The sequence below is a fragment of the Apium graveolens genome, chromosome 7 (assembly GCF_009905375.1).
Source record: "Apium graveolens cultivar Ventura chromosome 7, ASM990537v1, whole genome shotgun sequence".
NCBI lineage: Eukaryota > Viridiplantae > Streptophyta > Magnoliopsida > Apiales > Apiaceae > Apium > Apium graveolens.
In genome coordinates, this window is record NC_133653.1 from 257,112,652 (window position 1) to 257,139,004 (window position 26,353).

Sequence of the window (26,353 nt, forward strand, 5' to 3'; positions counted from 1 at the left end):
TGATATAAGGAAGCGCTAGTAGTTCTTTAAAAATAAGGTATGAACGTGATATTTTAGTGATTTAAGAAAGAACTCTGTTGAAGCGTAAATTTGTGTCACATTCCTTATAATTAGACTTAAAAACTTAGATAAGGAAGCTGTTGGATTTATTTTAAGGTATATAGCATGATCCTTAATACAACCAAAATTTCTAAATTAAGAAATGTGACATTTTGGATCATGTATACAACATAAATTTTTATTCCAGTCAAAAAGTTCTAAATTGTAAAATGTCACATTTTCGGATATGAAGGCATAAATTTTACAAGCTCATTTGCCACCAAACACATTAACCCTACATAATATGTATCGGTCTAATTTATTTTCCGATATTAATCTCATTTAATACCTAATATTTAACAATTTAGGAGTGTTTGTTAAAATAAGGTCACCGACTAATCATATACACATTTATTATAAAAAAATTGATATGTACAACTTTTTCTTTCATGCGCAACATTATTACTTTAATTCAAGTTTTAATTATGTCTAAAAAATAGTGATAAAATCCAAGTACTATCACCTTTTTCTGTCAAAAAGGAAAACTTTCCTTAAAACTTCAACTCATTGTTTAGTACAAGTAATAAGATCATTGTGAGCATTACTCCAGACCAATTACGATAAGTTAAAGAATTAGTAAAATTTGTAAACAAATAAACTACTTTAAACAAATAAACAAATAAAATTTGTACAAGTAATAAAATTTGAAAATTAGTTATGTCATTCCTATTGATTCACACTCAATTCGACTATGTTTCATTATGTACATCATTTGGATTGCCAATTGTAACTTTAAGCCCCCTGAACTCTCACTATTTTTCATTTAATGATGTGAAATTGGAGGGGCCTTGACCCATACATGCATACGCGAATCACGATTAAGATTTGTGTGATTAAATAATTATGTATTTGGGGTTAGTGACTGTATTAATATAAGAATTAGGTAATTTAAACTCTAATGGACCAATACTAATGATTTGAGAAGAATATTTTAGGTGATCATCATAATATTTTATGTGAATAAAACTGTATTCTAATCAGGATGACTATGTGAAGTTTCAAATTTGGTGTACTATTTCAATTTTGTCATTTTATTATCCACTGGAAGGTACAAGGGGGCTATCAAACAAGTCACCTTTTCTTTTCTTTTTTGATAGATATACAAGTCATCTTTTGCTTGACACTCACAAAAGTTTTCCAAATTCTAAAATAAAAACATAAAACAGTTTTTAACAAAAAAGTCTACCAAAACAAAGAGAAAAATGAACACTGAAATGGTCCTATGGGCTCTAGCACTGGGCCTTTGGAAAATATAACTTTCTCATTTATGGTGTATATGCAGAGTATTCAAAGGAAATTGTGGAAAGAATGATTGCATGTTTTAAGATGTAAAGTACAAATATTTAAGCACATTTATATGCAAAACTATTTATACTTCAATCATATTCATAATCATTGTCCTTTAGCAATTTGCACTCTGGTTTTGTAAATGTTGACGCTAGTCATAAATTGGACCTAAATTGATTGAGAAAATTAATGCAACTCACTTTTGAGAAAAAAAGGGTAATTAATTAACCGTCTTTCTAATGTGTGTCCAAGAACACACAATAAGCACTAAATTTTATGAGTTTGGTGTATTTTGTTTGATGGAGTTGTTGTAAATGTAAGGGGTTCCATCAATATTTATGATTAGAGGACCAATTAAAATGCACCAAACTCATGGGAATTGATGCTTATTGTGTGCCAAAAACCCGATTAACTAATTACAAATCAAGAATCATCTCAAGCACAATCTTCTATATTGCAACTTGGCCCCTTGCTCAATCCTTTCAAAATCAAACAGACCTCCACATCTCATCATACTAGAATGTATATGCACTAGATGTGATAACAGTTCAGATTGCACTTTCATTATTTAACTTGAATTTTAACAGTAATAACAATACAACTTCTGATGCAAATAAATATTTACAAGCAAAAAACAAAACAAGCATGGCAAATAGCTCACATACAAACTCATCATTATGCTCATGGTTTGCTGCTAACCACAAATTTGTTTCTCAAAACTAGGCCTGATCATCTTAATAGCGTTTAAGCTCCCCCAACCACCTATGATAGTAAGATTGAACTGTATAACTTGTGCATCTGTATTAGTGTACTTAACTAAGCAGCAACATTGATATATTCAGAAGTTCAGGGTCACAAGTAGTGATCAATCAAAACACATTCAGACTTCGGAGCTGCTTTCTAGGTAAAGTTATGTGTGTTCATGATTAGTATCTAGACAAACACATCCAGGAAAAATTGAGAGGTGGTGCCGCTATGTCTTGACATGCAGAACAATACATACCAACAAACTACACGCAATTAGTCATGCCAAACATGGTACAACGACCATTTGAAATAAGCAACCAACTTAGTTAATAACTAATACATCATAATCCCATGACAGACTCTTTACACGGAAATAGAAGGATAAAAGAAATTAGATGATTCATCCAAAACGGAGAACATAACAAACAAAATCCACACTTGAAAAGGTTTTGTGACCACCACAATGCCTTTAACCAAGTGAAAACACATTACACAATGTATCCACTTTACTTTTGAGACTTGAGTCACCTTTGTATGAAGCAGTCAATCCCACATTGTGCTTCCTTCCAGATAAATAATGGAGCCGTAACAGCCATTCCAACGCTTCTGTCTAACACATAGCAAGCATCTTCCGACTGAAACTACTTCAGGTTACTCAAAAAGTTGATTCATGACCAGGACTATCTGAATGCATGTCCATAGAGGAATCATTTGAGTTGCTGTTGGGCAGTTGAGCAGAGTTGGGCCTGTTATTTCGTGTTCCAGTAGTAGGTTGTTGTACGCCATTTGGGTCGAATTCTCCTTGAGAAATATGATAGTTTTGAAGACTCCGACGAACAGGGCTCGACAGAGCGTTCGAGAAAACATAACTCTTAGACTGTTGATCATTGTGTTCTGATCGAAAAACTTGTCCAGCCACTGGTCCACCAGAGAGGCCTGAAGATGCAGCTTGCAACTGATGGTTCTGCAGTGGTGCTCTAGGTGATAGAGATGGCTCCTCTCCACAATAGTCCAAATCAGCCTGGTTCGTCCAAATGTTATAAAAAGAACTATAAATGAACTTGCATCAAATCAGGTAAAGAGACCTAAGAGACTAAACTCGGTTCTCTTCAAGGCATCACATAATAATTCTAATGCCCTAGTTATTGTTTACCTTCAATACTTGCTCTATTTAGTTACAACTTTGAAGTTAAGTGATGAAAGTGGATAAAAACATATTTGAAACACTATAATTTTATTACACACAAAATCAGAGGGTAATTATCTGAGCTGTACATTATTGAATATTAATTTACCAGATAACTATTATTTTACTTTGAGTTGTTTATGTATACTGTATATGTAAAAGCTCTATTATAATTGAACACATTTAGCAAGTTTAATTGATATTTCACGATAGGAAGTACAACAGATACAAAAACAGATTCATAACAAAAAACACATACATAGTGCTACGACTGCACAAAGAAAGACTGCAGGACTGTTGACGTATGCTCGAAAGAGGTTCAAGGGCAGAAACGGCAATGAAGAATAAAAGGAGGGTAAAAGAGTCATTGTAAGGGGAGGGGTATTTAAGTGAGGAGAAACGTGAGTTAGGTATGCTTTTATGTTATTTTGGGGGTGGAGAGAGGCAGCCTCTCGAATTGTTGTTCGTCTGTGTATTCGTAAGCTAATCGGAGTTCAAGACTTGTTCTATTTATATCAAATTAATTGAGTGTTCTTTATTCAGTCAAATATAAACAAACTTGCGAGTCTCTAGCAAAAGTGGTATCAGAGCCTTTTTCTCCGATCATGGGGCCGCCATCTCACACAGAACGGTTGGACAAGTTAACGGAACAGCTAAAACTCACACAGAAGTCTATAAGAGAAACAGTGGCAGAAGAAGTGACGGCGGAGGTTATGGCAGCTGTAGCCGCGATGCAACAAAGCCTCATCAATCGGTAGGCCGCAAGTGTGGAGGAGATCTCAAAACAACAGGAGGATAAATTGGCAACCACAATTTCTCGATTAGAAGGGTTGATTAATAGATCGTGTGAGGCAAACGAAACCCTAATTTCAACCATGAGGGATGACCAGTTGAGGTTTCAATCGGATATCCGGTCTACTCTCACCGGCCTCCAAACATTGAAATCAAAGTAGTCAGACACTACTCTCCAACAGTCCAACAGTCAGTGGTAGATTTGGGAATTGCTGAAGGAAGCTCGAGTGGCGGAAAAATGGGGGAATCCCTAATTTGGGCGTTGGGGGTTACGCTGGTGTGGGGTCGGGTGGAGGTCCTGGATATGGAATCGGGTCGGGTGGAGGACCTGGATATGGAATCGGGTCGGGTGGAGGACCCGGGTATGGATTTGGGTCGGGTGGCGGACACGGGTGGGGAGACAGACTCAGGAGTGGATTTGGGTTGGGTGATGGAAATGGACCAGGATTCGCGGGTCAAAACCGAAATTTTTGGCGTCATAAGAAGCTTGATCTTCCCCTATTTGATGGTAATAACCCGGAGGGCGAGCTGAGCATTTTTTCTATTTCTATGGTCTATCGGAGGAGGAAAAGGTTGAAGCCACAGTAGTGGCCCTTGAAGGACAGGCGTTGCTTTGGTTCCAATGGGAGCATCGCCATCGACCTATTGACCGCTGGGAACAGCTCAAGTGGGGAATGTTGGGGTGAACCAGAAAAGTTTTTGCTGTGACGGCAATTTCGAGCTCAGTTGCAGGTACGTTACAGGAGCAATGGCTGGCCCATCGTCAAGGTGGCAATGTGACAGATTACAGGATGAAATTTATTGAGTTGCTCGCACCGTTGGATAATATTTCTGAGGAGTTATCATTGGGCCAATTCCTGAATGGGGTTAAGGGAAGATATAAGATCGGAAGTCAGATTGTTAGGGCCGCTGACAAACACAGACTGGGAAAGCTGAAGGGAGACTGTCAGGAAGAGTCAGTCAGGCTTATTCCTAGTATTAATAATAGATTGTATTTCTAAATAGCAAGCTGCAATATTAAGCTAGTAAGGGTAAACTGGTATTTTACCAATTACTTAGGAGTTAAGTATTCAGTAGAGTCTATAAATAGACTCACCAGTTGTAATGTTGAGGGTATGCAAATATATGAAAAGGAATTCTATTCCCCCAAAATCTGTCTCTCTCTCTAAACTCTTTCTCTCTCTATAACAGAATTATGTCTTCTTCTTCAAGTTACTTGATTCTCTGTGCTTATTCTATCTGTTCTTCACCTAAATTCTTTGTTTCTCTATAGATTCTAGTATATAATCTCTACTTGTTTACATTCTAGCTCTTATAAATCAGAAAATCACAAAAATATTCCAAAAACACCAAGTCAGAAACCCTAGTTCCTGACAAATTGGTATCAGAGCATCAGATTTGATCTACTACTGCTTCTACTGTGTTCAGCATCTTATTCCGAGCAGAGCGAGCTAGTTGCAGTAATCGCATACTCAAGTTCAGAAATTTCTCGGAAAGTGCTCATAAGGTGTTCAGATGTCTTGTTCTCTACTATACCTTATAGATCTGTTGAATTTCAATCATGTTTAGCATGTACTGGAGCTGTTTTAGCTGTGATTAATCTCGTTTAGACATTACTTAGCTGTTTTAGTTGTTCAGTGAAGAAAAACACAAAAAATAGTAGAGGTAACAGTACTATAGAGCTGTGTTAGTACTGTTTTGAGCTGTTTGTTAAGGATTTGTGATTAGATCTGTGATTTGGAGTTAATTGTGGTTGATTTTAGTTGTTGTGGAGATAAAATAGTGGAGAATTGCTAGTTGATACAGATCTGTGAAGTATTGAGATTAGTGAGTATAAACTGTTTCATATATTGCCTGAGAGAATGAGCTATTACATGAATGATGAGTTCGTAGAGACTTCTCATCAAGGAGCTTTAAGGTTGATACAGCAGGAATTACAAGGTCACTTGTTAGGTACTGATGAAAAAATTGAGAGATTGCAAAGACAAATTGAGTTGCTTGTGGTTGGAGTAAATCAGAAGTCTACACAGGCTGAAGTTGAGAATTTCTATGAGGAAGAACTGGAGGATTACAAGGAGAATGTAACTCCACAATTTTCTCAAACAGGCATGTTCAGAGATCCATCACATGCTGCTTTTGAGAGACAAAAGACTACTCACAGGAGTATAAGGTGGATGATGATGTTAAAAATAGTGGATGCAATGGAGGGACTCTGAAAGATAATCAGAGTCTGAGGCATCTGAAGTTGTCTTTTCCAGTTTATAAAGAAGGGACCGATTCTTTGGAATGGCTTAGGGATTGTGAAGAATACTTCACAATTTATGAGGTTAATGATAGGAAGAGAGCTGCTATAGCAGCCATGCACCTGAGTGGAGTTCCTAGATCTTGGTACAAGTCCTTCATGATTGGGAATGACAGTGTTACTTGGCAACAATTCTCTGAGGCCTTCATATCTAGGTTTGGTGAGGTGGAGACTGATTTAGTATTTGATAAAATCAAGAAATTACAACAAGTAACTTCAGTGGAGGAGTACTTTGATGACTTTGAAAAGTGCAGGGGTCAATTACTGAAGAAGATTCCTAGTTTAACTAAAGAGTATTTTTTAGAGAACTTTGTTGGAGGGTTACAACAGAGATTAAAAGCGTGATAAGGTTGCTGGAACCAAGCTCTTTGGAACAGGCTCTTAAACTGGCTAGGTATTATGAGCATACCTTGAATGCTCAACCAAAGAAGTTTACTGGATTTGGCAATAGTTACAAGGCTAATTCAGTGGCAGCAAGTACAAGTAAGAGTGGGGCAACTACAGGAGCAACTGTTACTAGTAAAGCACCTTTGCTGGTATCAAGTAAAGCACCAGAGAGTATTTCTTCTAAGCCTAGGCCATTGACTTATGCTCAGAGAGAGAAAAGAAGGCAGAAAGGCTTATGCTTCTATTGTGATGAGAAGTTCTCAAAAGGACATGAGTGCAAAAGGCCACAGAACTTCTTAATGGTACTGGAGGAAGAAGAAGAGTATGCAGGTACTCCTATATATGATGAAGATCCAATTGAAGATTTAAATGAGATGGAAACTCAGGAAGTCATACTGTCTGCTCTAGGAGTGAAAAGACCAGCACAATCTACTCCCATCCAGTTTAAAGGAAACTACAAGGGTAAAGAAGTGAAGATGCTGGTTGACAATGGCAGCAGTCTCAATTTGATTAGCAGAAAGACTTGTTTGGACCTGGAATTAGTATTGGAAATGCAGTCAGGAATTCAGATTAAGCTACCTAATGGAGAGGTACTCAACAGTAGTGAGAAATGCTCAGCATTCAAATGGAAATGACAAAATGTGGAATTCAACACTGCAGTTTGGGTGGCAGATATACAAGACTGGGAGATTATACTGGGAGTGGAGTGGCTAACAGAACTTGGAGAATTGCAATGCAACTTTGAAGCCCGGGCTTTAAAATTTAAGTGGCAAGGGAATGATGTAGAACTTACTTCTGACTCTAAGGTGATCATAGAAGGTAATTGCCATCAGCTTTCTGCTGTGGTACCGCAGTGGATGGAGCAGATTGCTGAGAGTTATGTAGGGGATAAGGAGATTGAAGACCTCATTATTGATGTTGTTGTCAACAAGTTGGGTCCACAGCAATATTATTTACAGCAAGGGTTGGAGTATCAAGGGAAGTGGGTGATTGGAGGTGCAGGTGATTTGAGGAAACAAATCTTTGAGGAATTACACTGTAAAGGGGTAGGAGGACATTCTGGAAACAGGGCCACCTATAAAAGAATATCAGAGTATTTTTATTGGTCTTCAATAAGACAAGATGTGGGACGGTGGGTGAGAGAGTGTGAGGTGTGCCAGCAGGTGAAAGGGGAGACTGTTAAAACCCTTGGCCTTTTAGTACCTCTACCTATTCCTCAGGAGCCATGGAAAGATATATATATATATGGACTTTATTACAGGTCTTCCAAAATCAAAAGGTTTTGAGGTAATCTAGGTTATGGTTGACAGGTAGGTATGCTAATTTCATATCCCTCAACCACCCTATTACAGCTAAAGGACTAGCTCAGACATTCTTTGAGCAAGTTTACAGATTACATGGATTACCAGCATCCATAGTCTGTGACGGAGACAGCTTATTCTTGAGTCAGTTTTGGCAAATTCTGTTCAAGATTTCTGTCACCAGACTGTGTCTCGGCACAACTTACCACCCACAGCTTACCACCCACAGTTTGATGGTTGCACAGAGAGAATCAATCAGTGGCTAGAACAATACTTGAGGAGTATGACTAGTCAGGCACCAAGGAACTGGGCTACATGGTTGGTTGCTGCTGAATGGTGATATAATACCACCTTTCATACAATTTTAAATACATCTCCATATCAAGTGGTGTATGGAGTCAAGCCAAGTCATATATCACTACTGGACAGGGTTCATACTAATTTGTCTTCCTTGGAGGAAATGTTGAATGCCAGACAGCAGCAGTGGTCATTACTAAAGGAGTTATTGGAGAAGGCTCAGCTCATAATGAAAAGTTTTGCTGATAACAAAAGGTCTGTGAGAGTTTTTGAGGTGGGAGATTTGGTTTATTTGAAATTACAGCCTTACAGACAGGTAACAACTGCAATTAGAAAGAATTTAAAGCTATCAGCAAGGTATTTTGGACCCTATAAAATTCTGGAAAAGAAAGGTGAAGCTGCTTATAAACTGGATTTGCCAGAAACTTCAAGAGTTCACCCTATTTTCCATGTGTCTCAGTTAAAAAAAGATATGGGACTGGTTAAAGCTATGAGACAGCTGCCTCAGGTTTAGAGCAAGGAGTATTTGACCTCAATCCCCTAAGGAGTCTGGACACTAGGAATATTGTGAAGGATCACAGAGTGGTGCATCAGGTTTTGATACAATGGAAGGGTTGTAGCAGTGATGAAGCTACCTGGGAAGATTAAGATCTTCTGAAACTTAATTTTCCAGATTTCCTACTTCCAGCATTAGGACAAGCTGGATTTGAAGAAGGGGGGATTGTCAGGAAGAGTCAGTCATGCTTATAAGTCAGGCTTATTACTAGTATTAATAATAGATTGTATTTCTAATAGCAGGCTGCAATATTAAGCTAGTAAGGGTAAACTGGTATTTTACCAATTACTTAGAAGTTAAGTATTCAGTAGAGTCTATAAATAGACTCACCAGTTGTAATGGTGAGGGTATGCAAATATATGAAAAGGAATTCTATTCCACCAAAATCTGTCTCTCTCTCTAAACTCTTTCTCTCTCTATAACAGAATTATGTCTTCTTCTTCAAGTTACTTGATTTTCTGCTTATTCTATCTGTTCTTCACCTAAATTCTCTGTTTCTCTATAGATTCTAGTCTATAATCTCTGCTTGTTTACATTCTAGCTCTTATAAATCAGAAAATCACAAAACTATTCCAAAAACACTAAGTCAGAAACCCTAGTTCCTGACAAAGACGGGAAGGGATTTTCTACTACGGCCAGCAAATCAAACTATTTGGTAATTCAATCACCCATGTCTCCTCGTTCGAGTTTTGGTTATTCTGTACCGTCCTCTAAGTCTTATGCAGGATATTCGGGGTCTGCCATGTCTACTGGTAGTAGTCCGGTTCATAGCACCAGACCAGTGGGAGATGTGCGTCGTTTGAGTGAACGAGAACTTCAGGAAAAGAGGTCAAAAAGGTTGTGCTTCAAATGTGATGGCAAGTGGAGCATTGGCCACAGTATCAGAGAAAAGAGTAGTATCAGAGAAAAGAGTTGAGTGTGCTTCTCACTCACGAAGAGAGTTCGGGGGAAGATGACAACACTGTCAAGGGAGAAGGGGAACATGATGAATTAATTCATCCGGAGATTTCATTAAATTCTGTAGTAGGCATCACGAGTCCGAAAACTTTCAAATTACGTGGTGAAATTAATGGGATATTTGTGGTGGTTATGGTGGACACTGGGGCCACCCATAATTTTATATCAACACGGGTGATACACGACTTGGGTGTAAATTTCAGTCCGGCTAAACAATTTGGGGTCTCTCTTGGCACGGGTGAAATAGTGGAAGCGCAAGGGGAGTGTAAATTTGTAGTACGTCGTACTACAGCCACAGGGACTCACCATCATTAAAGACTATCTCCCTGTTGAGCTGGGTGATTCAAATATAATATTGGGTTTACGGTGGTTAGAAAAGCTGGGCACCATGTCTGCAAACTGGAAAGAACATAAAATCAAATTCAAGTTGGGAGAGGAGATAGTGACTCTAACAGGAGATCCATCCCTGGGCAGAACAAGAATTTCTCTCAAAGCAATGCTAAAAACTTTAAGAAAAGAGAGGGCTGGATATTTGGTGGAGTTTAATCATTTGGGGGCCACGATGGATGCAAGTCAGCAACACCGCATTGAGGGGCAAGCCCCGCCTTTCTTATCGTCTCTCATCGAAGAATATCAAGATTTATTTCAAATGCCACATGGCCTACCTCCTACACACATTCAAGATCATGGAATCGTGTTACACGAGGGTACTGATCCCATTAATGTACGGCCCTATCGGAATTCACATGTGCAGAAAAACAAGAGGTTCAAGGACAGAAAAGGCAATGAAGAATAAAAGGAGGGTAAAAGAGTCATTGCAAGGGGAGGGGTATTCAAGTGAGGAGAAACGTGAATTAGGTATGCTTTTATGTTATTTTGGGTTTAGTTGGGTGAGAGAGGCAGCCTCTCGAATTGCTGTTCGTCTGTGTATTCGCAAGTTAATCGGAGTTTAAGACTTGTTCTATTTATATCAAATTAATTGAGTGTTCTTTATTCAGTCAAATATAAACAAACTTGTGAGTCTCTAGCACATTGTCACACAGATTCAATTGGATTCAGTAACTAAAGATACTACATTCCACGTCTCCACTTAATGATAGAATTATATTATGCTATTCTTATTTATATTTCATTTAATATTCAAAATTACCACATTTATTAATTTAAGGGTACATTTAATCGCCTTAATACATGTCTACATAAATATGTGTGTGTGAGAGGGAGGGAGGGAGGGAGGGAGCGTTGCATATTAATGAAACTTTCCACCTCTCAGAACTTGCACAAACACCTAATACACTTGTATACAAAATTATAGTGCTGAAATATTCAGAATTATGCTTGCATAAGGGCACATTACTCCCAGACAGCGTCTGAAGAAAATTTATAATATTGAATGCATCTTTTTCAATAGCAGCTACAGCCTATTTATTGATAGGTATTTAATATACAAATCGTATCCCATTGTTGGAATCTAATAGTAGTTCAGAATATTGAGCCCCATTAGTTGCTGTATTACAATTCAACTACAATTCAACCAGGACACAGTTTGAAGAAAGTAAAAACTGTTGGCGCTTGCAAAGAACATAGGGGTATCTTTCTTTATAATTTATTTTTTACAGAGGATGGGAGCATGAGGATTCTAACCCACGAATAGGTCCGTTGATACTCATATACCTTTACCACCTGGATATCCGCCTATCCTAAATCCTTCAAATAAATTAATGAAAAAGGCATCTTTTAAATATTTTGCTGCACAACCATAAATTTTTTATAGTTGGGCGGACTCCTATTCTCACTGTGCTATATTTTCTGATTATTTTTCTGTTTTACAATTAAGAAAACACTCTCCCTGTAAAATATCCAACTGTGCACTGAAGACTTTCTCGATCCCTAGTAGTACACAACACACATAGAGATAAGATAATAGAAAGTGAACAGATTGAAACCTGTATGTAAGAGAGTATGTCGGCCGTTGTCACTCTTGATCCTCCCTCTTGTTGTCTCAATATCCACTGATAAAGTTTTTCCTGCAAATATAATATGATAAGAAGTCAAGGTTCTGTTCAGAAAAAAAGTCTAAGTTTTATACAATATATATATATATATATAAAATTTAGCAAGATACAAATAATACATTCAATTATGTGTCCAAACTCCAAACATGCTGACAGTGAATTACTTAAGAAATAATGACCTTCTCAGCAAGGTGAAGAGTTGAGTCTAATTGAAAATATAGGCAAACAGTATCAGCAACTTATAAGAAAAACTAGAAGCCCGGGGTTTTAAAAGGAAAAAATTACTGAAAGAACACATCTAGCACTCACAAACACAAATAGTATGTATACAATGCCTTAGAAATCATATTGCACAGAAATACTCAAGCTTCACGTTGCACTCCACGCTAGATATTAAATGCTTTTCTGGCCAATCTCAATTAGGTACGTCTTGCTATGACAGTGTAAGATACATTAATGATTCAATTGAAGGAATAACTTGAAGAAAGGTAAAATTTTAGGCTGGTAAGCAGACTATACAGTATCAACTCTAAATTAAAATAATCCTCACAAAAAATTTAGTCACACAGTATACATTATGGGGTTCTGAAACCCAACATAAAACTCCTTTCATAACTACAGCCCGTTATCCGTACAAAAAAAGTCACTTCTTCCTAAACTTGTTCTAAGAAATGAGCTCTTAAAATATTTAATCAGAGCATAATTGGATTATATCTTTAACACCCCCCCCCCCCGACCATTTTTCGGTTCAGAGGTATAATACTAGGAGACCATATTTGGAGTGATAATCAACATGAGTCCAAATTAGATTTTAGAATACAGGGGGTAGGAGAATAGGAGCATGTGGCCTCTCTTAACCACAACTATTATATCATGTTAAGCAACCAATTCTAGTGCCAGGGGGATTTAATCATCAAATATTATATATTTGACACCCAATAACCAAAAACAAATTCCCCGCAACTCTGACATGATGTTAAGCAAACAACTCAAGTGCTAGGAGGACTTAACACCCAACAAACGAAACAACTAGTCATTTACGAATCCAAACTAAGCATTCACCTGAACCGTGTTTTTCATTAAAAATATAAATTCTTCTCCTTTATAAATTAAGATACAGTTTTTTACTTAATGTTAAAAGATAATTTGAATCACATTCATGTTTATAAATCTGAGTCCTCTCCTTTATAAATTAGAATATGTTCTTTATTTTATAAATGTGAACCAATCTTCTCCAGAAATTAAAATAACTATTCCACCTACAATATGATAAAAGTTCAAGACCAAAACATTAAATTATAGACAATAACATACATAAAACACTGACCAAAACGTTGAATGCTAGACATTTACATTAAGACTTGGAAGTTAATGAGAAGTGGAGAAAAATTATTAAGCAACTTGTAAGATACTCAAATCTGGTATGACCCTGTACATATTTTCAAGAAATTTTTAAAAAACATCTAGTCATCTACAAATCCAAACTAAGCATTCACCTGAACCACGCTGCTTAAACAAATTAACCTAACAAAACCCTAATCATATATCAGCACAATAAGTCTAAAAACCATCAATTCCAATTAACATCAAAACCAAACCCCCAGACACCAACATACATCAATTTGCACACAGTACACCCAACTAAGATATGACGCACAACAATCACAACATAAACCTTCAAAACACAAAGACAAACCCAACCAAACAACTCCAACTCTAATTTCATGTCAAGTAACCAACTCACTTGCTACGAGAACTCAATTATATCATATCACCCAACAAACAAAACCATCTACATATCCCAACTATCAAGTTCTAAAACCACCAGAAGCACACAATTACCCGAACTAAACCCCTAATCACATAATCACCAAATAGCACCAATACCCATCAACCCCAAACAAAAATCAAAATCCCCCCCCCAAAAAAAACCATCACAGTTAAAATATAAACACCATAAACCCAAATATGAAAGAATCTACAAATCCCAATTATCAAATACTAAGACTACCTAAAAATCACTTCATAACCAAATAACTCCAATACGGAAATACCCCATCAACCCGAAACACTAATCAAAACGAAACCCGCCATGAATAAAATTAAAAACCATAAACCCAACTACCAAGTACTAAGACTACCCCAACAACTCAATTACCTTAATCATATCATCACCAAATAACTCCAATACCCATCAACCTGAAACAATAATCGAAACAAAACCCCCAAGAAAAACCACCATAAACAAAATTAAACACCATAAACCCAAGTACCAAGTACTAAAACTAACCGAACCATGCAATTACCCTAATCACATTATCATCAAATAACTCCAATACCCATTAACCCAAAACAAAAATCGAAACCAAATAAGTTTTGGACATTATGTCAAGTAACCAACTCAACTACTAGGAAGACTCAATTACATCGCATTATACACTTAACACCCAAAAAAACAAAAACATCTATGAATCCCAGATATCAAGCACACAACAACCCAACTCCGGACCACGCTACTTAACCATAAATCCTAATCACATCATCACCAAATAACTCCAATACCCATCAACCCGAAACAAAAATCAAAACCAACCCCCGCCCAAATAAAAAAACCAGCACAATTAAAATTTCACACCATAAACCCAACTACCAAGTACTAAGACCACCCGATGCAATACCCTAACCAAAATAACATCATCATCAAATAACTCCAATACCCATCAACCCCAAACAAAAACCGAAACCAAACCCCCAAAAATAAAATTAAACACCATAAACCCAACTACCAAGTACTAAAACTACCCGAACCCCGCAAAAACTCCAATAAAATCGAAACCAAACCACCATAAACAAAATCCCACAAGATAAACCCAACTAAAACAGCAAAAACAACAAAACCCACAAAACATATAACACAAAAAACATCTAAATCAGTTCTTAAACAACACCAACATAACAATAAATACAATAAAGAGAGATGGCATATAGGTATACCAAGGCATGACGTTCACCGGATTGAAAAGAAAGCTTCTGATGATTAATAGCCTGAGAATAAAGCTGAGAAATGGCATTAGCGCCGTTACAAAAAGTGGAGTACATGCTTCGATCTACCTCGTCTAGGCTTGTTGCAACTGACTTTCTTTTCTTACCCATTTTAATTCTTCAGATTCTTATTATTATTATTATATAATTTAATTATTTTGATCAAACCCTAAGAGAGAGAGATACAGGGGGATGAGATTGAGAAGATGACTTTGGAGGATGATGACAGAACACAACAGATTACAACATCTACATACATAGGGATGAGTAATGTTATGGTAATGAAACGGCCAGCCCAAGGGAACGCACCCCCTCCCTTTTTCTTCTCTTTTAAATTCAACCGAACCGAACCGAACCACGTTCTTAATTTTTTTTTTTTATTTTGATACCGAATTTGATTTTAACGATTTGATTTAATTATGTTGAAAATATGATATTTAACGAATTTGTTATTTTAGCTCGGTTTTTAAACAAATTAATACTACTATAAAATGTACCAATAAATCTTGATTATTTTAGGTCTCTCAGATAATGAGCTCATTAACTACTTGTTATCAAATTTGGTTTAATCAATTGGATTTAAAAGTTAAAACCATTGTGAGTATTTGATCTTGTAATACTAATTTCATATTAAAATGAATTTGGTATTTAAATTTGTTCTGAAAATATTAAAAAAATATTGTGCATCACACATGTTTTAAACTAGTAATTTTAAAGACATAACATGATATTGTTCAAATTTTAAAAATTCATTTATATTATCGATAAATATCCCAATCAATTATATTTATCAAATATTCTAGAGATATACACCTGATCTTTCAGCGAAAATATATGATTTACTGCCATATTTTGCATCCACGTGTCATCTGTATCCCATCTCGAGGATTTATAAATTATTTGTATGTATATATATTTTGATCCTAAGGAGGAATCCTGAACATAAAGAGATAATGAGAAACTTTTTTTTAAAAAAAAAAATTGCACTTGCATTATATTAATATTCTCCAGCAATAAGATTAAAAATCAAATCTGGAGCCGTACTAGACCACTCCATAGAGTTTGACATAGAACAAGTCATTTGTGTTAAGACATGGGCAACTCTATTCGCAAACCTGTGATCGAGAACTACTAACACTCCCTTAAAGTGTTTAAGAATCTTCTTACATTCATGTATAATGCCATGAAAATTAGAATTCTTGCGAGTCCCATTAACAACATCTACTACCATTTTTGCATCTAACTCGAATATACACATGCGAGTCCTCCAATTCTTTGTCCAGGTTAAAGCCTCCTTGAAGCTCAAAGCTTCAGCTTCTCTCGTTGATACACCACGAACCCTTGCTGCTTTTGCTAGAATGAATTGTCCCTGATCATCTCGAATGATACAACCAGCTCCTATATGAGTAACACCAGCTTGATAAGAGGTATCTACATTAATTTTGCTCCATCCCGGAGGATGTTTGTACAATTTTCTCAACTGCTGTTTTTCTTCGTAAGTCTTGGAGTCCACCTGAACACGCTGCCATTCATGAAACATATGATTAATCATTACTTTCACTACAAAGATCATCATACTTCTTCTATCACACACCCATGTATTGTGACGAAACCATAAACCCCAACAAAATAAAATTATATTCCCACGTTGCTTAGCATTTCTTGTAGCGAATACATGTTGCAGCAGTTGCATACATGTTACCTCCTCGTTATCTAGGATCAAGCTTGCAAACCCTCACTCTGCCATAACTCCATATCAAAAGAACAGATAAAACGAATGTGTATCACATCTTCATTACTCATGTGACACTCTGAACAAATTCCTTGAACATCAACTCGTTTTGCTATTAATGGCATTGTCATAGGAAGCACACCACAACAAACTATCCAAAAGAAACTTAGAACCTTTCTAGGCAATTTTAAACCTCAAATATTCTTCCACAACAACCTATCTCCATATTCTCGTTCTCTGTTGTACAAGACATGTCTGTACTTTAACAAGACTAAGACAATTTGTCAACCCTAAGTAAGTTGTATTGTTATCTAAATTTGTATTTTATACTTGTAACACTTAAAGTATGTAAAAATGTCAAAGGAGAAGACTGAAGTCTTTTTCTATAAACAGTGTCAAGTCTAAGAATTCTATTTGGAAGAAGATCAAGAAGATCTTACCTCAGAAGAATTATGAAGAAGCTTGGAGTTGAATAAATCTGTTTTAGGAAAAATATTCTAAGTCAAGATCTCTACAAGTCACAGATTTAGTGTTATAAAGAAGTCATTCGAGAACTCCAGAATGGCTTATAGAGAACTCCAGAATGGCTTATAGAAAACTCAAAAAGCTTATAGAGAACTTAGAGATATCGACAAGCCAAATTTAAGACATGAAGATTGGAGATATCGACAAGTCATTTCTTCACTAGAGAACTCAGAGTTATCGACAAGTCAAATTCCACCAGAGAACCCAGAGATATCGCTAAGTCAAATTTCACTAGAGAACTCTGAGATATCGACAAGTCAAAATTGACTAGAGAACCCTGAGATATCGACAAGACAAGAATCCACTAGAGAACTAAGAGTTATCGATAAGTCAAAGTGAAGATGTGAAGACTAGAGATCTCAATAAGCCAAATTTCTCTTATAGAGAACTTGAGGCATCTACAAGATAAATCAAATATGGAGTACTAGAGATCTCGATAAGCCAACATACTTATCGAGATGTCAAGTTCTCTATAGACCTAAACTGGAGATCTCGAGGTAAAATATCAAAGTACAAAATTGCAGATCAGTTCAATATCTAAGATTAACAATCAACAAATAATCCAAACAGCTGGATTGACAAGTCTACAAAAAGCAGCTTCAAAAATGTGTAAGATCAATGGTGAAGATTATCCAGACATAGGAAGATCAAAATAATCACATGATGCTAAAGATATGCTAAGCCAGAATTGGAAGAATTACTTTTCTATAAATAGAAATGACAAGTGATAATTTAGTAAAGTTAATAGCATGTCTTATCGTACACTGTGTAAACCAGTAGTTAACTGAGTTATAAAGTTAACACTGGTCCTTTAGTCAGGAGTAACAAATCAGATAGAAAATCTTGTAACTCTCTCAAGAAGAAGCTAAGCTCTTTATCAACAAAGAACCTAGAAATTTTGTAGCAAAACATTCTTGATTTTTAATATAAGAATTAAGTGAGTTTTGAAAAGGTTGGGTTCTTATTTTTTGCATGCTTGTTTAATGCATTAACACATCTTCTCTACAAGATTTAATTTACTCTGTTCAACCATAAACATTCAAGAAAAGCTCAAAAACAGTAAAACACATTCACCCCCCCCCTCTGTGTGTTATTCATTTCCTAACAAGTGGTATCAGAGCTTGATCTGAAAGTAAACATATTCAAGATCTTGGAAGAATGAATACACAGAAAATCAGTAGCATCAAAATTCCTACATTTGACAAAGCTAACTACACTCTTTAGAAAAAGAAATGATGTTGTTTGTCATGATGGCCAATCCACTCTACATTCAGATCCTCAAGAATGGGCCCTTCACTCCCATGGTTAGAGTTGAAGAATTAACAGATGGTGATATGGTCATTCCATCTCATTATGCTCCAAAAGATCCTTCTGAGTATTTTGAGCCTGAAAAAGAGAAAGTTTCCTTGGATAGTGGCTTGCAATTGATATTTATTGAGTCACTTGCCAATGTGATGTACAACAACATTGTCAACTCTGACACTGCCAAGCAAATATAGGAAAAGATTGAGATACTCTGTGAGGGAACTGAGGAAGTTAGATCTAATCAAAGAAGGATACTGATTTCACAGTATGAGGGTTTCATGGCCAAGTCAAAGGAAAGTCTAACAGATGTGTTTGAAAGGTTTAACAACCTGATAAATGATTTGCAGCTCCATGAAAAATACTATGAAGCTGAAGAAGTGAACCTGAAGTTCCTGCTTACTCTCCCTGATCATTTGGAACAGAAAATCTCAGCAACCAGGGAAGGGAGAGACTTGAGTAGGATAACATTGAAAGTTCTGCATGGAATTCTTAAAATATATGAACTTGAAATGATTCAGAGAAAATCATTGAGATCTGGCCAATGACATGTTATAAATGGCTCAAGTGCTTTAATTGTCAATGAAAGCCAAACATCTACTGATGAGCCAAGATCTCAAACTCCAGTTGCCTCAACAAATGAGCAAAGAACAAATGATTCACAGGAACAAGTCATTCTGAAATTGGAAGAAGATGAGTTCTACACTCTTGATGAACTGGATGAACTAGATCAGTCAATCGCCTATCTGGCTAGAAAATTCTCTAACATTAGAGTAAAGAAGCCAAGAAACTTTAAGGGGAAAGGACAGTCTTTCAACAAAGACAACAGCTGGAAAGGAAAAGGAAAGTACACTTCTGAAAGCAAAATTGGCTACAAAATTGGATTTGTTGAATGATCTAAGATAAGGTGCTTCAATTGTGATGGGTTAGGCCATTTTGCTACAGAATGCAGGAAACCCAAGAAAGTAAAGAAGGATAAAGCTTATCTTGAACTTGAAGTAAAGTATGAAGCTATTCTGAAGAAACAGCAAATCAAAGCTTATATTGCAGAGGGTAAAAGTTGGGATGACTCTGAAAATGATGAAGATGAAGAATTTGGAAATTATGCACTCATGACCTTGGAGCAAGGAGAATCATCCTCATCTAAATCACAGTTACCAACTCTTACCACAATTAAATTAAATATGAGTCAATATAAGGAAACTGTAGAGAAGATGAGCACATAAATGTTTCACATCCACACAAGCATGGTTGCTGCTAATGAAGAAGTTAGCAGATTAACAAAGATAAATGTGAAGCTTGAAAGTGAGAAGCAAGAAACTGAATTGTTGTTGGTGGAGCTTGAAACTTTTAAACAAGAAAATGCATATCTAAAGAACAAGCTAAAGTGTGCAAGTGAAATTGAAGCAGTACTAAGGGAGAAGCTGGAAAAGAATGAAGTGAAGCTAAAATCTTTCAGAAATGCATCTGAACTGGTTGGACAGTACCGTGAGAAAAAACAAGCCATGTGCAAACATTGCTATTAGCCTTAACTATGATGCTATGAATGACAAAAAGAAGACTGTAGGTGACAAAGAGAAAGCAAAGAAAACTGAAAATGCTTTAACCTTTTTGAAAGAAGTTAATACACCTATATTCAAAGCATGTGAAGTCAACTTCAGTGAAGAAGAATTGATTATCAAGCAAGAAATTGCTGATGAGGACAAAGAGAAGAAAGCTGAAGAATCAACTCAGTCTTCCAATACTGAAGAGAAGCTCATGGACAAACAAAGTCCCAAGACACCTGATAAAGAAACCAAAACTGAAGATGCAAGAAAGAAAAAGAAAAATAAAAATGGAAAAATAGGGATAAATAAAAGCAACAATTTTGCTTATGTTGCAGATGCTCCAAGAAAGAAATGTGAAAAATGTGGCTCTGTGAATCACCTAACTCACCTTTGTAAAAAGGCAGTTAGCAAGCCAACTGAAGGAACCTGCAAATACAATGAAGCAAATGCAAGTGATCCCTACTCCTTCTGTGACAAGTTTGACTGCATTACTTGTAACTTAAAAGTGATGAAAAGTTGTCACAAACTGAGAGTAGACCTCAAAGAAACAAAAATTGGGTCTACAATAGAAAGGGAAAATGCTCAACAGTCAATGAACTCTATTTTATCTGAAACTACTCATTCTACTTCTGCTAAATCAGTTAACAAGAAGAAAGTACCCAACACTGCTTGGGTTGCTAAACACACTTAAAACTCATTGTGTGCAGGGCAAAGTGAAGAAAGTCATATGGATCATAGATAGTGGATGTTCCAGGCATATGACAAGTGATAAAGCCTTGCTATCATAGTTTGAGGAGAAAGCTGGCCCCTTAGTGACCTTTGGAGACAACAACAAAGGATTCACAATGGGATATGGCAAGATTGTTTCTGAAAATATTGTCATTGATGATGTAGCACTGATAGTTGGTCTTGAGGTGAATCTTCTAAGTGTTAACTAATTTGCAGACAAAGGCTTTGAAGTTTTATTCAACAAAAAAGAATGCACTTTTATCAGCAAGGAAACTGGTGAAGTTGCTCTGAAAGGAGCAAGGAAAGGAAGCTTGTTTGTTGCAGACTTGGACTCAATAAATAAGGATGGCATTTGTTGCTTGTACATCAAGGTATTAGAAGAACAAAGCAATCTTTGGCATAAAAAGCTGTCTCACTTAAATTTCAAGGCAATTAACACCTTGGTCAAAAATGAGTTAGTAAGAGACATGCCCAAACTGGAATTTGCTCAAGTTGAAGTTTGTGAAGCTTGTCAGAAAGGAAAAATGAAAAGATCAAGTCACAAGTCAAAAACTATGAATTCTATAAGTGCACCATTGCAGCTCATTCACATGGACCTGTTTGGCCCAGTAAATGTCTTATCTATTTCAAGGAACAAATATGCACTTGTGATAGTGAATGATTTCTCAAGATACACTTGGGTAGAGTTTATGTACTCTAAAGATGAAACTCCACACATCATAATTGAGCACATCAAGAAGATAGAAAAACAAGCTGAAGATTACAATTGTGTAAAAAGATTGAGAAGTGATAATGGAACAAAATTCAGAAATGCTACATTAAGTGAATTCTGTAAAAGTAAAGGCATTGTTCAAGAATTCTCAGCTTTTAGAACACCTCAACAAAATGGAGTAGTTGAAAGGAAGAACATAGTATTAGTTGAAGCTGCTAGAACAATTCTGCAAGATGCCAAGTTGCCAATAAGTTTCTGGGAAGAGGCTGTTAACACTTATGTTATACTCAGAATAGATATCTCATCAACAAGGCACATGACAAATCAACTTACTCAATCATGTCTAAAAGAAAGCCTACTATAAAGCATCTGCATGTGTTTGGAAGCAAGTGTTATATTTTGAAAGACAACTCTGAATATGTGGAAAAATTTGACTCAAAAGTCTTTGAAGCAATTTTCAGGGATATTCACTGGAAAGAAAAGCCTACAAAGTTTATGTGATTGATCAAAAGAAGATTATGGAAAGCACAAATGTGACTTTTGATGATGACAAGTGTCCAAGCTTGGAATGCCTTGATGATAATGAAGCTGAAGCCCTTGCATTTGAAAACCTCAACATTGATAGTGATTCAGATGGAGAAAATAAAGTTGATGCACAACTGATGATAAATGGAGAGACTACTCAATAGGGAAAATCATGGAAGTGGAAGCTCATCTCAAACACCTGAATTTGATAGCACAAACTCAGGGGGAGAAAGAGAAGAAGGATCTAGCAGTTATACCAACAATGAAGAAAATGATGAAGGGAAAGGTCAACAAACTCATAGAAGGAAGTGGGATAGAAGTCATACTAGAGAAATAATTATTGGTGATCCTACTGCTGGTGTGAGGACAAGAAGTGCAACTGCAAATGAGTGCCTACATGCATATTTTTTGTCTCAAGTAGAGCCTAAGAAAATTGATGAAGCTTTACTGGATCATGATTGGATATCTGCCATGCAGGAAGAGCTGAATCAATTTGAAAAAAATAAAGTTTGGAAATTGGTTCTTGCACCAAAGAATAGAAGCATAATTGGAACAAAATGGGTGTTTAGGAACAAGATGGATGAAAATGGTATAGTCACCAAAAACAAAGCAAGGTTGGTTGCAAAAGACTACTCACAAGAGGAAGGAATTGATTATGATGAAACTTTTGCTCCAGTTGCAAGACTTGAAGCAATACGAATCTTTCTAGCATTTGCTACACATTCAAATTTTAAAGTGTATCAAATGAATGTCAAGAGTGCCTTCCTGAATGGTGAGCTAGAAGAAGAAGTTTATGTGCAACAGCCACCCGGCTTTGAAGATCCGGAATTTCCAAATTTTGTGTACAAGTTACTCAAGGATCTATATGGACTAAAACAGGCACCTAGAGCTTGGTATGACACATTGTCAGAATTCCTTCTGAAGCATGGTTTTACTAGAGGTACCATAGACAAGACTCTCTTCTACAAGAAATATGGTGAGGATATGATCCTAGTTCAAATCTATGAGGATGATATTATCTTTGGTTCTACAAATTAGAAGTTTTGCCAAAGATTCTCCAAGATTATGCAAAGTGAATATGAAATGAGTATGATGAGGGAACTGAGTTACTTTCTTGGACTTCAAATCAGTCAAAGAAGTGATGGTATCTTCATCAGCCAAACCAAGTATGTCAAGGATTTATTGAAAAAGTTTGGTATGGTTGATTGTTCACCTGCATCTACACCTATGTCTACTGCAACAAGGTTGGATGAAGATAAAAAGGGCAAAAGTGTAGATATCTTAAGCTATAGAGGAATGATTGGATCATTGCTTTATTTAACAGCAAGTAGACCAGACATCATGTTTGTAACATGTCTATGTGCAAGATTTCAAGCCAATCCAAAAGAATCACATTTGATGGCTGTAAAGAGGATTTTCAGATATTTTAAGGGAACTCCAAACTTGGGATTATGGTATCCTAAGGGAACTGGTTTTGAAGTTGTTGGCTACACAAATGCAGATTTTGCTGGATGCAGGATTGACAGGAAGAGTACTAGTGGAAGCTGTCAATTTCTTGGAAAAAGACTTGTAACATGGTATAGCAAGAAACAACAATTTGTATTAACTTCTACAGCTGAGGCTGAATACATAGCTGCAGGAAGTTATTGTGCTCAAGTGCTTTGGATTAGAAATCAGCTAATGGATTATGGTCTAGTGTTACACAAAATTCTTATCATGTGTGACAATACTAGTGCTATATCTATAGTGGCCAATCCAGTTAATCATTCTAGAACAAAGCACATTGATGTAATGTACCATTTTATTAGAAAACATGCAACAAATGGTACCATTGAGCTCATTTTTGTTCCAATAGAAAAACAATTAGCTGACATTTTTACTAAACCTTTGGATGAAGCAACTTTCACTAGACTTGTAGGTGAAATTGGAATGCTAAATTCTCCATCCTAAGGCAAGAACTCATCTAATGTGTTGCAGTAGATTAATTTCTAATAAATCAAAATTAATTTGATTTAATTGGAAATTAACTGAAATATGAACTATAAATATTTTAGAAATCTCTGCATATTTATTTTTCAAAAATTCAAAATTTAACTTGGATTTTTTTCAAATTCTAAGTAAACCACTTAGTTGTTAATTTACATTCTTAATATGTAAAATTAACACAAGGCATAATTATAAAAATCAAAAGTATATAGAGAACTGAGTTCTTGATAAGTCTAATTGACTTATCGACAAGTCATTTTAGGACATCTCGAGTGAGTTCTCGACAAGTCAATTTACTGACTTCTCGATAGGCTTAAAAATGACTTATCGATAAGTCCTTGTAGAGTTCTCTAGTAGTGTTAATTCACAGAATTCTCTACAATTACAATTTTTGACTTATCAAGAACCCAGAACTGAAATAATTTAATAATAATAATTTTGGTAAAATACTTTAGGAAAATTTATTCTAATTTTATTTTGAATTTATTTAAATAAAAGTTGGAATTAATTCAGTCCAGTTTTGGACAAACTGGATATTTATTTGACATCTCGATAAGTAAATTTTTAGTTCACTCTAAGAGTAGACCTGACAATTCGTTCGTGTCGTGTATTTTCGTGTTTCGTGTACTTGAAGGTCAAACACAAAAACCGACATGTTTAGAGTTCGTGCACTTTCGTGTTCGTGTACTTTCGTTTCGTATCGTGTTTTTCGTGTAAAATCAAATATTAATATTAATTAAAATTAATTAATAAATAATTAAAAATATAAGATTTTTAGGTAATTTTTTTACGAAATATATTAAAAATATATATTTACATCACATTTATATACATATTATAAGATTAAGTAATTATTTTAAAAATGAATATGCATATATCTATTATAAATATAAATATATACATTATAAATATTAATATTTAATTATAATATTTATTTATGTCGTATACTTCGTGTCGTGTCGTGTACTCGAAGGAAAAACACAAAACTGACACTAAATCTCGGTCGTATACTTTCGTGTTCGTGTATTTTCGTGTCGTGTACTAAAATGGCAAACACAAACACTAAATTTTCGTGTTGTTTCGTGTCGTATAAGTCGCGTCGTGTCCAAAATTTCCGGGTCTATCTAAGAGTAATTTAAAATGACTTCTCGCTATGTATTTCAATTCTTAAAAATGACTTCTCGATAGGAAAATTCCAAACGTCTATTTTTGAGTTCTCTACAAGTCATTTGCTTTTACTATAAATACCCAGACTTCTCGATACATACACTTGCTTACAACTTTCGAGATCTTAAGTGACCCAGCCTTTCAAGCAAAAATCGATTTCTCTCTCAGTTTTTACTCCTTTCTCAAAAATTCTTCATACCCATTCTCACTCACTAAACTACAATGGACAAACACTATTAGAGTAACAATCCCAAAGAAAGGAACAAATTATTTAGATTTTACTGATGCTAACCAAGCCCCTGACAGTTTCAAGGGTTTGTGAAATTTCTGTCTCAATTTTACATTGCAAGAGCCTTGACCGCTGATCCAGTGTTGTACCTGGATGTTTTGCATGCATTTTGGACTACAGCTGTGGTGAGGACTGAAATGAATGATAATTTTGTATCCATGGTGGTGACTTGCTCAGTTGGAGGACAACGAATTGAGTTTCTGGACTTCATCAACTATGATGGAAGAATCAACTTATCGAGCCTGAACAGAACTAATCTAAGGAAGGAGTGGTCATTCATTTTTGATTTAGTGGTGAGAGCTTTCACATGCAGACAGACAGGATATGATAATATTTGAAGTGTGGTGCAAAAGTTGGTGTATTCAATTGCCCACAATAGACACTTGAATGTTGGTCTGTTGATCCTGGAGGAACTTGCAACCAAGCTAACTATGCCCCTATCAGCTAGAGGTAAGGAAATTTTCTTCTCTAGATTTATTATGTCCATTTTAAATAATAAAGTAGTAGACATACATCTATTGAATGATATAGATAGTACTAAAATATGCAATTGTAAGCAAGTGTCCAAAATAATATTTGGCTCACTTACTACAAAGAATAAGGTAAATGTAAGTCTGAAAATCACTCCATTTATGTTGGACAGGTTTAGGACTTACCCTTACCCGATGCCTGACATGAGATCTAACATACAATCTAGCTCAACTATGATCCCTGAACCTGTGGAAGTACAAGCACAGGAACACCAACAGGGATCTTCCCAAGCTGCAACCATTCTTTCAAAACTTTTAGAAGCTAGGCAACCAACCACCTCATCTTCTCAAAAGGATGAGGTGAGTAAAAAGAAGACAAAAGGGGCAACCTTAACTGTTTT

At 35.9% G+C, this 26,353-nt stretch overlaps 2 protein-coding genes across 2 annotated transcripts; both read right to left on the reverse strand.

Annotated features, from left to right (window-relative positions):
* Nucleotides 1-2,386: 2,386 nt before the first annotated feature.
* On the reverse strand, nucleotides 2,387-15,272 carry LOC141671496 (uncharacterized). Its single transcript, XM_074477773.1, has 3 exons — nucleotides 14,921-15,272; nucleotides 11,858-11,938; nucleotides 2,387-3,154 (listed from the first exon to the last, which is right to left on the reverse strand). Exons 1-3 carry the CDS (start codon nucleotides 15,077-15,079, stop codon nucleotides 2,789-2,791), a joined length of 606 nt encoding a protein of 201 aa, XP_074333874.1. The 5' UTR covers nucleotides 15,080-15,272; the 3' UTR covers nucleotides 2,387-2,788.
* A 693-nt stretch (nucleotides 15,273-15,965) lies between these two features.
* LOC141674718 (uncharacterized) lies at nucleotides 15,966-16,520 on the reverse strand. Its single transcript, XM_074481418.1, has one exon. It carries the CDS (start codon nucleotides 16,518-16,520, stop codon nucleotides 15,966-15,968), a length of 555 nt encoding a protein of 184 aa, XP_074337519.1.
* Nucleotides 16,521-26,353: the final 9,833 nt, after the last annotated feature.

Bases quoted from the DNA above. Each gene is read 5' to 3' on its own strand.
- LOC141671496 (XM_074477773.1), bottom strand. From the start codon at position 15,079: ATGGGTAAGAAAAGAAAGTCAGTTGCAACAAGCCTAGACGAGGTAGAT. The intron at 11,939-14,920 runs GTATACCTATAT...TTATATTTGCAG, and splicing joins CCGGTGAACGTCATGCCTTG to GAAAAACTTTATCAGTGGAT. The intron at 3,155-11,857 runs GTTTCAATCTGT...TGGACGAACCAG, and splicing joins ACATACTCTCTTACATACAG to GCTGATTTGGACTATTGTGG.
- LOC141674718 (XM_074481418.1), bottom strand. From the start codon at position 16,520: ATGATTAATCATATGTTTCATGAATGGCAGCGTGTTCAGGTGGACTCC.